General features: G+C 42.4%; 1 protein-coding gene across 1 annotated transcript; it reads right to left on the minus strand.

Moving 5' to 3' along the window:
* Window positions 1-3473: 3473 nt before the first annotated feature.
* tbxa2r (thromboxane A2 receptor) lies at window positions 3474-14520 on the minus strand. The gene is made up of 3 exons (XM_056277899.1): window positions 14249-14520; window positions 9027-9865; window positions 3474-4420 (listed from the first exon to the last, which is right to left on the minus strand). The coding sequence occupies exons 2-3, from the start codon at window positions 9825-9827 to the stop codon at window positions 4073-4075; spliced, it is 1149 nt and encodes a 382-aa protein (XP_056133874.1). The 5' UTR covers window positions 9828-9865; window positions 14249-14520; the 3' UTR covers window positions 3474-4072.
* Between the last annotated feature and the right edge of the window lie 1090 nt (window positions 14521-15610).

Consider the following 15610-nt stretch of genomic DNA (forward strand, 5'->3'; position numbering starts at 1 on the left):
GACAAAAACGTGTTTCAATGACCTTTAACTTTTGTCTTGAAGAAATGGGCAAAATACATACCCCTTTACCTGCAGTTCCCCTTACTTTGTTCAATGCCTGAAAAATGAAGGTCTTCATGTTCCGTTTTCTCACCATTCTGTCATTTTCTCACGCTCACTTACTTGTTGAATATATTTCTAATAAGTAATTGTGAGACAATAATGTTATCTTGTTTGGTTTGGTTCGAAGACAATGTAAATAGGCGTTGTTCATATTTGTGTGTGATGCATCATCTCCGGGAATTTAATCTATAAACTTGGCTTAAAACATCTGCTGGATGTTTATTAGTCGATGACAAATGGCATCCTAGTGTCATCTCCATCTTTTCTCTCTCTCTCTCTCTCTCTCTCTCTCTCTCTCTCTCTCTCTCTCTCTCTCTCCCTGGCTAGGGACAGTCACAACACAGAGACATTAAAATGCATGCTGAACTAGAATGGCTTACTGTTTCCTGTCTTACAAGAGAGTCCTCATGCTGAAAGGAAGAGTGAAGTTCAATAATCTATAAAAGACTTTTGCAGACTTGTGCAAAGTAATTGTGTTTGCATGTGGGTAAGGAAGCACCACATCAAACAGTGTACATTTGGATATGGTGTACTCTCCCATATGAGAGAGAGAGACAGAGACAGACAGGCAGGCAGAGATGGACAGACAGACAGACAGGCAGAGACCAACAGAGATAGACAGACAGAGAGAGAGAGACAGATGGAGAGAGACAGACAGGCAAAGAGAGACAGACAGGCAGAAAGAGAGACAAACAGAGAGACAGACAGACAGGCAGAGAGAGACAAACAGAGCCAGAGACAGAGACAGGCAGATAGACAAACATACATAGAGAGACAGAGACAGAGACAGAGAGAGAGAGAGAGAGAGAGAGAGAGAGAGAGAGAGAGAGAGAGAGAGAGAGAGAGAGAGAGAGAGATTAGGATACTGTTCATGATTCTAAGCTACAACAGTGTTGGTGTGGTGCTTAGGTTTTATTTTGACTCTGTTTATATATGACTTTGTGGAGACCTGACAACATCAACGGCATATTTCACATGTAGCAGCTGTTAATAAAAGAGATGGTGTCATTTGTGTTTGTCAAGTTCTTCTACACCTCGCGAAAGCGTGAAAAAAGGTCAAATGATCTCTTTTAATTTCTCTTCCATTTGAAACACATTTATTTCAAGATATACACGTCATTTTCACTGGATTATCTCAACATCCAAACCATAATGACACAATACACTGGTAAAACGAAGGCAAGACATCTGGAAGGACATCTGAAACTGAGACATCCTCCATGTTGAAAAGTGACATTCTTTGACAACACGTGAAAGAATATTTTGTTGACCAAATGATACCGACTGACGTACTGATGTGCTCATATATTTTAGAAATACTGTACAAACTGCAGGTAATGTTTTATATAAAACATTACAACATACATTTATAAAAGAACAACTGATGTTTGTTTGTCAAATATTTTCAAAACATGAGTATATCGCTATGTAAAAGTACAGATAGGTAGATAGCTAGACAGACAGACAGACAGACAGACAGACAGACAGACAGACAGACAGACAGATAGATAGATAGATAGATAGATAGATAGATAGATAGATAGATAGATAGATAGATAGATAGATAGATAGATAGATAGATAGATAGATAGATAGATAGATAGATAGATAGATAGATAGATAGAGTTTTGCTAATGGACACTTCATCAATACTGTAAGCTTTCATGCAGTGCAACATTTTAATTTTTTTTAAATAATTTTGTAATACTGACAAATGTAAAAAGTGCAATTTGTAGAGTTGATGTGTGTGAGTTCTGTGGAAGTGTTTTTTTTTCCTTGCACGTGATCTGAAATAAAGGTCCTGTTTTGGGAGTGCCCCAATTCATCTAATAAGACAGTGAAGAACAACAAATTACAATGTTGGGTCCTTACACAAGGTCTGAAACTCTGGATATAAATCTAACCATGTACAAGTCTTGAATTTTGAAAAAAAAATGCGCATGAACACCTGAGAAATACAAAAACATTCAATTCAGTCTTGATACATACATACATGGCCATGCAGTTCATGCACATGAAGACCGACTGTCTTTTTTTTTTTTTTTTGGACCCCCCCCCACACCTTTTTCTCCCCAATTGTATCCAGCCAATCACCCGGTCACTGCTCCAACCCCTCTGCCAATCGGGGAGGGCTGCAGACTCCACATGCCTCCTCCAATACATGTGGACTCGCCAGCCGCTTCTTTTCACCTGACAGTGAGGAGTTTCACCAGGGGAACGTAGCGCATGGGAGGCTCATGCTATTCCCCCCCCCCCAACAGGTGTCTCGACCAACCAGAGGAGGCACTAGTGCAGCAACCAGGACGCATACCCACATCCAGCTTCCCACCCACAGACACGGCCAATTGTCTGTAGGGACGCCCGACCAAGCCGGAGGTAACATGGGAATTCAAACCGGCGATCCCTGTGTTGGTAGGCAATGGAATAGACCTCTACACAACCTGGATGCCCAGACCAACTGTCTTTTTGCCAAATCATATTTGCTAAGGTAAAGTGTTCTCTTTAGCTGTTTAGGTGACATAAACTAATTAGTATTCCTCTCAATGCTAATTGACTACCTTATCAATTCTAACTAAAATGTTCAGAACCAGAGAAATCTGGGGGAAATTTTTTGATTTTGAAAATGAAAGCATGTTAGTAACTCCGACTATACCACATTACAAGCACCATTTCACCTCAGTAAAAACTTTGTCATTTTAAGCACTTAAGTAGCAGTTCAGCAATGCGCAGTCTCTGACATCTGGATGCTATGGGCTCCAACAATCGCCAGTTTACCCCTCAGCTTTCCTCAAAGGCAAAACCTAACATCACTTCATGAGATTTACGGTTCTACACACAGAAAAGAAATAATGGTGCGGGGCACTACTTTGCGGTGTTCATATGCGAGTTAGTAGTAGTTTACATTCTCTAAGGCAAGGTTCAAAGTCAGCATGGTAATCAGCATCCTCTGAGGGGCAAACTCAAATGGCAGGCTGCTTCCTAAGCTATAGAGTAAGTCCTATGAGAAGGTGACACTGGTTTACAACATTAATATATCACTTTAGACTGTGTGAATGATGGGTAGTGACACAAAATGAGAGTATATGCACATTGCAGATGATGCAGATGAATGATTAATCACAGAGGACAGCGGTTTTCACTCAATTTATATCGGATGTTGCTGCTTGTAATGACTACTGAGATGGCTACACTGCCATAGTGAGCAGCTGGAAATCATTGGCAGGGTGCAGGCAGGTACTACGCAGTCGGGTTTGGAATGACGACGGACTGAATTTTGGAGGAGCAGACAGCTCTTTCCAGCATTGGAGAGCTGTTTGGCACTGGATCAGTGCTGATGAGCGTGGCCATGCTTCATACACCATCAGCCCTCAGCTACTCCAGATGCTGCTGTCAGACACCGCAGCTTTCATCTCGTTTCAGAGCTTAGCAAGCTCAACTCACACTTGATCAGCACGTTGGCTAGGTATGTTCAAAAACCATTGGCCTTAAAATGAGTGAATCCATAGTCTGTGACAAAGCGTGGTTTGGAAAAGAACTTGATGGCAATTCAATGACTTCCCATGAGTTTTAAATTCAGCTTAGTTTGTGTGTCAGTGGCAAATAGTCAGCTTTCAGCTGGCAGTATGTCCAAATGGTAAGAGGCACTGTTCTTTCATCCAAAGGTTTCTACTTACAAACTCATCATAGGCTGCTCTGAGTGAGAGCTGACTTGGTAGTCACTGAGAATGTCACTGCTAAACTACAAAAATTTAACTGGGAAAGCAACTTGTAAATGTTTAATATATACTTGCAGATATGCTATCAGGTAGGAGGACCGATTTTCATTCTCTCCAGATGAAGGGTGCTCCCATGTCCATCACTATGAAGTCCAGCCTGAAGGTTTCAGTACACATGAACGCAGAAAGAATGAGGGCAGAAACACAGCATTCCTCAGGACTGACGAAAAACTAATGCCACCGAGTTACCCTTCTCATTGAACTGAGTGACAGCTCCCATCCACAGTGGGCGGGGTCTTCAGGGTAAATGGTGGCGTGCCATCGGTGGTCACCGTTCCCCCTGGTTCATCCCGGCCCAGGCTAAGCCCCAGCAAGGAGGAGCGTGTGAGCCTGCGAAGGGTGCCGCTGAAAGACGGGTACAGGGTCATGATGGAGCCCCGGGACCAGTCGAAATTGGGGTAGATGCGCTTGAGTACAGCCCGTCGAAAAAGGATGTAGACCCAGGGGTCCAGGATCTGGTTCCACGTAGCGAAGCGAATCCACAGCACAAGGTAACGCTTTTGGAGATAGGTTTCAGACAGCACAGCCTGTGCAATAAACACCTGGTGGTGGAGAATAAGAGGACAGGAAGGAGGTCACACACACACAGGCATGCACACGCACACACACACACACAGACACACACACGGAACAGTGGAGGGAGGAAGACGGAGCATTCGCATGAGGGAAGGACAAAGAAGAAATTGAAAAAAAGATTTAAGACATTAATGATAAAACACGAATGGCAAAATTAATCATTTAATATCATGATAATATCAATAATTAAAATATTTTTATCAATTAAGTGATAAGAATGATAGATTAATCATGGTACAAAAAAATAACGAGACAAATTAAATAGAAAAGATAAAATGATCATGCTTATGGGTGTGCTCGTGCACGCGCACACACACATACACACACATACACACACACACACTGTTATAAGCCATCCAGGGAGTACAAGGCTTTGTCTCTTTCACTCTCTCTCTCTCTCTCTCTCTCTCTCTCTCTCTCTCTCTCTCTCTCTCTCTCTCTCTCTCTCTCTCTCTCTCTCTCTCTCTCTCTCTCGAGACAGTGACTTTGGTAACACAATAACAGGTTTTTCTTTGCCTTAGCAAAAAAGCTTCTTATGAGAAGAGGTATTGCTTTATTTGTCCCTTATTAGCTCTAGCTCAATATTGTGCTGTAGGAGCTATGCACGGTAACAAGCTCCTTTAGAAATGGCAACGTGGCTAATCATTTTTCTCCTCCAAAAATATGCTAATGTCACAATACCTTCATGTCTCTGGCAGATTTCATGCTGGATGTACAACGCTCAGCATTTTCGGTTTTTACCAATTTTCACCGAAAAATACCCTGATTTTTTAAAAGGAGCAGATTGGTTTAAACTGATTTTCACCCGGATTTTATGTTTCCATGGATCCAAAAGTTGTTCCTGTTCGTGTGAGGTTATGTAACAGTGTCCTCTTGTGGCGAAATTCGGCATGCTGGATGGCTTTGAAAAATAAAAACCAAAAACGCTGAGCCTTGTGGATGTACAAGTAAATACTCACATTAATACAGAGTGCACACCGCTAATACAGGTATTGTATATATGAAAAACTGGTGCATGCAAAAGGCCAGTGTTCCTTGGGCAATGATGTTATCATGTTTCCAATGAAAAGCCATCTGTATTAGTCAATAGGCATGACATCAGGTGCAGGGGTTATAAACAGACAAGAAAAACATTGCACAAGTGAGTTGTTTATTAGTAAATTGTTTATCGGCTGCTTGGAGATGGAACGAAACACAAAAAGCAGCAGCAACTTCAACATAGACACAATGGCTGCACCATGACACAAGCTCCAGATGAGCTACTCATGGGTAATGTAGTTAGTTTGGAAGCTATAAAGTGTGGATGATTCTTTGATGCATAAATGAGTCCATCAGTTTCTTTTTGGCTGATGTTTGATATTGATGATGCTAGCTGGCTAAACACAGCCCAAAGCCATGAGGGAGTGAGCAGTGACTCCGGGGAATGCGCTTATCTTTTTTTAGTTTTTGACTTCGTTTGGGTCTACTCGCCTTATTCGGGAATTTTGGCACATGATGTATATCCAGGGGTCAAATATCTGATTGCAGGTGGCCATTCGTATGTAGAATACGATACGGATGGACTCTACAGTCTCACTGGTCACAGCACTCTTCAGAATATATATCTGTGCAGGACAGCACACACAGGGTTATGCAAAAGCTGTGGGGAAAAAAATCATTACTATTGCTATGGCACTTTTGCTCTGCCCCTTGCATTTCATCCCATTAGTTTATTCGGGTGTGTTTAATGCTTGATAGCGAGCTGGAAATTTAAGATTAGTCTATTGCTGCACTCATTGTAGGGTGCTCTGTGTAAAAGCGCCCTACATTTTACATCCATAATGTGGATGTAAAATGAATGCAAGAATGAAAATTAAATTTGAGAACTGTATGAACAAAAAGTAGAATTTGTGAAAATGTAAGGATCCATGTTGTTTTTTAAAGGACTGAGCAATTAACACTAGGCTGCTATAGTTTTTATCATTAAATATGGATATGTAACGAAACATAAGTTAACAGCTAGTCCCATAGTGATAACTTGACAAGACAGCTCAAAGGCATCACTAATAATGACTAAATATTGATCTGTATAAAGTCGTGCTTGAAATCCACCAAAATGCTGTGGATTAGATGTGCCAGCTACAGGACTGAATCTAAATGGTGTGGGACAATCCTCTTTCATATCATGATTATTACCACATTGACCATTTGAAATGACGAAGGATATTTCAGTGATTGCTCACCTCTTCATCAAGACATTAGGAATGATGACGGTGTTGAGGAGGTAGAAAAAAAGATTAAAGCTGAAAGCTTGAGTCAATATCCAATCCATACTAAGCCACCACCAAGGCCAGATGGGCATTACAGCCCTATTGCTCCCGTTAGACACTGACCACATGCAAGCGGTTAAGAGCCATACTCTTACCCAAAGCGCAAAACCAAATACCACATCTAAACATCAGATAAAGATCAGTTTATCAGAATCAGAATAAAGTATTCTGATTCTGATAAACCCCATTCTCTACTTCACCCACCACACCACAAATTGACATCTTTCTTTTTTTTCCCCTTTGGATTCCCCCCCCCCCCCGAATTGTATTCGGCCAATTACCCCATTCTTCCGAGCTGTCCCAGTCGCTATTCCACCCCCTCTGCTGATCCGGGGAGGGCTGCAGACTACCACATGCCTCCTGCGATACATATAGAGTCACCAGCCACTTCTTTTCATCTGAAAGTGAGAAGTTTCACTAGGGGGACGTAGCACGTGGGAAGATCACGCTACTCCCCCCAGTTCCCCTCCCCCCCGAACAGGTGCCCCGACCAACCAGAGAAGGCGCTAGCGCAGCAACCAGGACAAATACTCCCACATCCGGCATCCCACCCGCAGACACGGCCAATTGTGTCTGAAGGGACGCCCGACCAAGCTGGAGGTAACACAGGGATTAGAACTGGCGATCCCCATGTTGTAGGCAATGGAATACACCGCCACGCTACCCAGACGCACACAAATTGCTATCTTTCAATATGAGAAACGAGGCGTGGATACTAAACAATGGTGTTTTATTTAGCTTTGGACCCTTAAGTGGAGGTTAATAACAAACACCGAAGCTGAGAGAGAGAGAAAAGCAGAAGAAAGTTGGAGAAACAAAAAGGGCCCAATGCTACTGGTCAGCTGAATCGTATATTTCATATATTACAGTAAGGAGACACCAAAACACCACACAACGCCACAAGCATATATAGTTAGTGTCGGTGTTCACGGTGCGAATCAAACCCCTTATTCTTTCAGTATTACCGCCTTTTTCCCTTACATTTATCCATGCAGGACTGTAACATTGAACTGGTGAAGCAAATACAGTAAATGTCTTTGGGTGGATAATTTTATCAAACACACAACAGGCTGACATAATTACATATTCTTTAATGTGGTATATCATATTTTGAATAAGAAGTTCACTGAAGAGAGATGTTGAGATAAATGCTAAATCTAAGTTGTTGGACACTTTAAGCGGCACCTTATAGTATAAAGAGTGTGCAAATAATTAATATATACTTTACACTGTAGCCGTTTATATTCTGAAGTCAAAATCTATGTGACACAAATTGAATTGCAGGGAGAATGAAAGAGAGACCCAGATAGATAGAGGAAAATGAAGGGCAGGGTTGGGGTCTGGAGCGGATATCCCCCTTCTGTCTGTAGCCTGAGATGGCCCACTCTCACATACTTTAAGCCTTATCACCCCACAACACACAAACACACACACATAAACATTCACACTGGCAGAAACAGGGCCAAAAGTGCTTCCTGAACAGTGCTAGCTCATGGCTTTACAAAGTAACAGCACCCTACTTCTTCCATGGCTTTCTAAAAAAAACCACAAAAAAACCCCCATCAGCTCAGGGGCCATTCTGAAGAAAGGTGATCACAGTGGCAAAACTTTTAATAACGTTATCATAGGATTTCAGTGACCAGAGATAACGGTCTATAAAAATCATATTATAAATATATATTAACAACAAATAATTCATGTATAATTAATATATTATTAATTATATTATATAAATTATTATATAATGAAACGTATTATATAAATTAATTATTAATATAGTCAACGTATAATTAATAATAAATACATAAATAAATATAATGAACAATAAATAAGATAACTAACTAATAAATATATAAGTATATACTACAACTTTTGGCTGCTCCTGTTAGAGGTTGCCACAGGGGATCATCCGTTTCCATCTCTTCCTGTCCTCTAATGCAGTTACTAATTACTTTAATTACTTCTAATGCAGAAGATAGAATAATTTTTTGCCTTTACTAAGTGTTGGTGAAATGTCCATTGTAAACAACAATAAATGAATCAGTGACAACAGACCCCTGAAATCTGGACTAACCAGCATGTGAAAATACACTAAGAAACTCTTGGCAAACTCTTTCAAAGCTGCACACACATTTCGTCACTACAGACAATACATTTATACACACATCAATGGGAAACTGCTTCTTATTATAGTTGTATTATATCCCTGTAAAAGCGAACCCTATACATGTACATTTGCACATAAAAGAAACAGGGCACTCACCAGCAGGGGGCACCAGCAGATAGAGGCAATCACCATTATCAGGATGAGCTGCACCATCATCTCCACTTCGTGGTCACGGCGGCGCTGCATCCTATCTTGCCCACAGCACACTTTGACCAAAGTCACCACGCTCACCGTGTTTAGCACAAAAGACACAGCAACAGAGAACAGCCCGACCAGTGAGAAAATGATAGAGAACACCAGGTCAGTGCCCAGAGAGCTAATGTTGAGGAAACACCAGGAGCCTGGTGACTGGAGGTGGTAGCTGCCTACACCAATGAGGGGCAACAGAGCCACGCTGCCAGCAAATGTCCACACCATCAGCACCATGGACAATGCCCGGCTCTTGGGTGCACTGGCAGAGCGCTCAAAGGGCCGGTTGATGCCCACAAAGCGTTCCACGGCCATGGCGGCACCAAGCAGCAGTGGGCACAGGCCATAGAAGACCATGGACATTCCCATGAAGTTGCAGAAGTGGCATCCTGGGTCCAGGTGGCGCCAGTTGAACTGGGTGGCGTAGAAGGATATGACAATGCATCCTGTGACCAGGAGTCCCATGAAGTCGGTGACCACCAGGCCGCACAGAAAGATGAGGAAAGAGGAGCGCCAGCGGCTGTGTGTGCGCTTATAGGACTGCAGTAACACTAAAAAGGCGATGAAGTTGGAGGTGAGGCCCAGAGCCGTGAAGACAGATGGGAAGATGACTGAGGGGATGGTGTGGTTGGACTTGAAAGGGGGGCTGTTGATGGAGAAGCAGAATGGGACGGTCTTGTTGGCGAGATGGGAGACGGAAACATTCATGGTGGCCAGCTGGTGAAGGAGTTTTCTGTTTCAGGCAGCTTGAAGACAGAAAGACAAGATCATTGTGAGGAATTTGATTTTCTTTACTTTGTCGTTTATCTTCAAACTGCCATTGAAAACAGACTAAGCTAATGGCCTAATGTCCATGATGACAAATTAGACTTGCAACAGGTTACAGAACAATTACAGACATACAAGGAACATTAAAATAACCAAATGGAGCAGTAGATTCAATCATCTGAACATTAGCAGAGTGGAGTGCCTAGTTACAGTATTGGTTTCTGTTACAGTGGTACTTATTCATGACAAATGGGATGAACGAGAATGTCAATGAGAACTTCAATGTGGAACTGATAATAGTAGTTTCCATTTTAAATTTTCTTTTCTTTTTTTTAAATGACTGAGTTCTAACTTGAACTCTGTTTGCATCCAGTGGGTGTAAAACGACCAATAAATACATGTACAGTTAAAAAACAACGTAGAAAAATGGCCAATTCTAAAAATACAGGACGCTTCGTGTCTATAAAGCAGCAGATTTCAGGGAAAAATTGCTATTTGAAATGTGTTCTTTATGTGACTCCAAAATCATAGAATCTGTTGAACAGCTCTTCAAAACACATTTTTTTTGTCCATTTTGAGAAGCATTTTAGCCTGTAGCTTCACAATTTTTGTATTGTCCCAAGTCCAGTTTTGATGTTTCACTATATGCTTATTTAAATCCCCAGTAATTAAAACATATTTAATCTATTTAGGTGCAAAAAAAGAGCTATGAAATCTACATGAGACTTTAATGTCAGCATGCATTCTGTCTAATTGATTACAGTAATTATACCTGTCACATACAAGTGGTGTCATTTCTACCACGATAGCAACAATGCTATCAACAAAGCTTTGACGTGGTGACCGTGACACATGCTCCCCAAGTCAATAACATATAAGAGAGGGAAGACTCCAGCGATTATTTTCAGAAGACGATAATAAATTGAGATAAATATCACGGAGTAGCGAACATTTTCATTGTGTCATTACCAAACTAACTTAAAAGTAATTGACTAACTATAGAAATATGAAATGTCTGTTTTTGTTTGCATAATGTGTGCACATCAAAAGCTAACTAAGCAAAATTGTATCAATATGTCAAGCCCCTTGTCTTTAATAGTTAAAAACCGAAGTTTTTATCATTCTATACATATATATATATATTTTTAGCTGTGGAGGTTGGATGTGGATGTGGTGGTGGGACACATCCTTTCACAGTGCCTTGTTTAAAAAGTGCAAATCATTGTATGTGAATTTTGTAGGAATTTGACAGTTAACAGGTGCGATCTAACCCTTATCCCTGGCATTGTCAATGCCCTGTTCTGCACAGCACAGCTACATTGGACAGTGCAGCTACACAGAGTTTAGCTGGAGTTAAGTTAAAGTTCAGCTACAACACGTCTACAACACATAACTGAGAATGGTCAGTATATTAACAGTCACATAAACACTCACACAAGCAGCCATATGCATGCAGACAATGACAGTATGCATGCATGTGCACATTAGAAAGACACTGAGTGACAGAGACAGAGACAGAGAGAGCGAGAGACAGAGAGAGAGACAGAGAGACAGAGTAAGCATTGCAAGCTGGCATATCTTACTAGGAAATGCAGTTACGCCAACAGAAGTGACAGGGATAGTAACAGGAAGCCCGTGCTAGATATGGCAGCTGTCCCAAACCTGATGACATACGTCAATGCTTTTTAATTAAACAAACTGGATGAAAGGGTCAGTGTGGAATACAAGATGAAGTTGATTATGCTAAAAACATGTATTTTCTCAAAACAGGATATTGTTTTGAGAATTCATCATTTAATGTTGACGTAAACCTGAGAAAACCACAAGGGGTAAACAGGAAATATACTAATTCCATTGATCTTCTCACAGAAGAATGCAGATAACACAAAAAGCTCTCTTAGGCCCTGTATTCTAAATGCTCAAAGGATGTGCAAAAATGAAAGGCTCAAAGGCACTCGGTGATGTAATGTGAATAAATATTTTGGTCAGTTATGACATTAAGGCAGCCACAGGGATGAGCAGAAAATAATCTCATTTATGGCTTATCAGTAAAGAGCCTATCTTCACACTAACACATCAGTGTGACACCAATAATTCTGATGTTGACTGTGTATTAACGTCATATTAATGGCAGGTTTAAAAGGTGAGTAAACACCACTCTTCAAATAAGATGCTGGGTAAACACAGTTGGGGGGGGGGGACTCTCCTTCCACTACATCCCTTTATCCAACTCCATTTATCCTTTATTTTAGTCCTGATGAATGCAAACTGATGGCTATTGCTTTAACTCCAAAAACATGTTATCATTTTGTACATGGGGAGTTAACAATAGCCAAATTCAGTGGCAGGTTTGATGTCATGACAGCAAGTCTTGCTGAAGCAGTTCCAGAGGTCGATATCGGTTTGATCCAAAACTCGGGGATTAAAAGAGACAAAAGAAGAAGAGGGAGGGAGAAGCCCCTCACATCTTTCCACTCCCAGCTAACTACATCCTTATTAGGTCACATTACAGCTGTCCCTCAGGGGACATACTACAGTACACCGGCGCCTATGCTCAAGTGACCTTCACAACCTTCTAAGTACACCATTAGTCAGGAGCATCTGGTAGGGTCCAAAATCAATACCCTGCAATCCAAATTGCTTTCCTGATGCCGTCACGCTGTCTCCAGTTCAAACTGATGGGGAAAATACAGAACTCAACTGTGTTGTGTGTTGGCGGATGACATAAACACCACAGAATGGAAAGTGTTGAGCATCTAGGGTAAACTATGCAGGGGTTACAGAGTGTGGGTGTACCGTGAGGGTGTTCCTCAGGGTTTTGTGAAACATTTTGTATCCCCAAGGGGGTGTCACCCCCCCCCCCCCAGCTCTGCACAGTTTTAGTACCGTATTTTAACAACAGGGGGAATGGAGCCCCAAACCATAGCATTGTTACCATGTCAGCACACTGTTTTTATTTCAACTTCACAGGATCAAATAAAAACTTCTGGTTCGTGGAAATATTTGGAACCAGCAATGAAGTTTGTGGCTAACTAATGAACGATTCATGCATTTTTGGGAACATTGCAGGGGGTAGGACCAATTAATCTGTTCTTTATTATCAATTCAAAGAAACCCTCTGCCAGTTATCCAAAGGAGTTGAAACAAGTGCAACTGGACTTGGTATATATCCGTGAAGACGTTTCGCCTCTCATCCAAGAGGCTTCTTCAGTTCGTGCCTTTCTGACTAGACCAAGCTAGTCTGACTGGCTGGTGACGAGACTCAGCATTTATCCTCTAGGAGTCGTTATCGGAGCTATTGATAACGATGGTACACAAAAGAGCCACTCATATCTATGACTCTGTTAGCAACGGGTGTTGGTAAACACCGGATCACAAAGAGCCACGCATATCTATAGCTTGGTCTAGTCAGAAAGGCACGAACTGAGGAAGCCTCTTGGATGAGAGGCGAAATGTCTTCACGGATATATACCAAGTCCAGTTGCACTTGATTCAACTCCTTTGGATAACCATGACCTGGATGAATGAGAACATTCACAAACACCTCTGCCAGTTGCAGAAAACATGCCAAGAGCTTATTTTCTGCTCAACTTCTTTAACAAGGGAAGTGGCTGTGGTGTGGGTTGATATGACTAACCTACTTTGATTCTACCTCCACATGGCTGTGAAATATAATCCCTAATTTCTAACTGAGGCTTTCCACATGTCATGGTTTGCTGTAACAAATTTTGGCAATCAATAACAAGAAAGGTTTTGAGTTTCTAGTCACTCCAACATCCTTAAACTTATTCCATGTGTTGTTGTGTATGTCTGTGCAGCAGCTGCATGTGGTCTGAACACCCAAAATGGAGAACAAAGAGGGGCGCAATGGGCATTCACTTAAATGACACATGTTGTCAATTTAAAGCCTGAAACTACAAACTAAAGGATTAGGGCAACTGATGTTTGTGCTTTGTGTCAGACTGCATTGGGTCCAGTTCAGCTTATTATAGAATACGTGCAAAACGTGCGTGAATTGATTTGAACGGAAATCCTTCCAACACTAGATATTCACAAGTTTGTGACAGCCCACACCCACCTCAGTTTTACCAAACCGTGATTAGTTGTGAGAGCACACCTTTAGAGAATGATGGGCAACTTTTACCATCTCTATCACATATAATGCACGTATTCTGGTTTTTCCTCAGTATCCACGTGTTGTTGTGCAACTGCTGCACACTTTAAGAATGACAACACAACTATAGTGTCAGCTGATGGACCACTTATTGGCAGTAAAATTGCTGCCATGTATTGGCAGTAAAAATGCTGCCATGTATTGGCAGTAAAAATGCTTCCATGTATATAGCCTATACATGACCTACCTTGCGGGAGCGCGTCGTGAGAAGAGATGGTCACGCTTCACCAAGTTGACGCACTCCGTTGTTTCGTTCGAATCCACTTCCATCACAGGTCCGGTGACAGTGAACGAGCGTCATGTCGCCGTCCGGGCACGGGAAAAGACTGCACGGAAAGTTCTGAGCTGCGGGGCCCGTGGCGGAGCATAGACATGTCACACATGGGTCGGAACAACACACACGTCTCTACCGAAACGTTTAGGTCTCTACCGAGACGTTTAGATCTCCGCCGGTTTTAAGTTGGCTCGTCTCTCGCTGCTCCGCTCACCCCTCCCCGGAAGAGGAAAGGGGGAAGGGCCTGGAGAGAAGAGGAACACGAGGGTTCATGAAAAGGGCCAAAAGTTCAACATGTGTGTGTGTATCGATGAGAATAACCAGGTCCAAAAGTTCAACATGCGTGTGTGTATCGATGAGGATAACCAGATATTTACGCGGCCTCATCCTTGGATCCACCCAGCCTGTCAGAATGAATTAAAAGAGAGAGTAAAAATAGAAAATTCTGGGATGATTTGTTTACAAAAATGCTTGAAAGAATACTTTTCTTAAGTGTGTGTGTCTGTGTGCGTGTGCGTGCGTGCGTGCGTGTGTATCCGTCCAATGGGCTTGATAAATTTGTCTATTTCCACTCGTAAACAGCCTCTGTCTGAAATTTCCTCAGACACTTGTTCCAATGAAATTCTTCAAATGAGAGAATGTGACATGGAATTATTTGCCTTTTTTTGTGGTTACACCGCCGCGAGCTGCCTCCCCGGCACGTTCAAGCCACTCCCCCAGCTCGGACGTGCCGGAAACATCCGAGCGCTCGGCTCGCGCTCTGAGACGAGCGCTGCACTGCACCAGGTGTTTGCCATCATCCATCAGGCACACCTGTGGCAATCAGGCAGCCTTCTACAAAAAGCCTCCCAGAACGTCTCTCAGTGCTTCGACGTATTGAACCCTGCGACTCTCCCTCCGCGATTTCCACGGCTCCCCGCGTCTCCAGCGACCTTCACGTTTCTCCCCGGACCTCTGCTGCGATCTCCCCCCTTGTCCCTCTACCTGGACCCCTCCTTTCGGACTCGACTTCCCGGATCTCGGACCTGGACTTTCTCGGACAACCCCTCTTGGATCACGGACTGGACTTTCTCGCCAGGTGCACGCACATTTCGTCAACACCTCCTGGTCATTTACATACCGCACCACACATTGGCTAAAAACACTCACACAGTTATACACGCAAACCACGGGACACCACACAGTTTATTCACACATCCCACTAACAGAACGCCCTTTTTCACCATACATTTCCCTCCCACAATAAAACCCCCCTTTGTAGACTTAGAAGTCATC

This window comes from Lampris incognitus, chromosome 3 (assembly GCF_029633865.1).
Source record: "Lampris incognitus isolate fLamInc1 chromosome 3, fLamInc1.hap2, whole genome shotgun sequence".
NCBI classification, from domain to species: domain Eukaryota; kingdom Metazoa; phylum Chordata; class Actinopteri; order Lampriformes; family Lampridae; genus Lampris; species Lampris incognitus.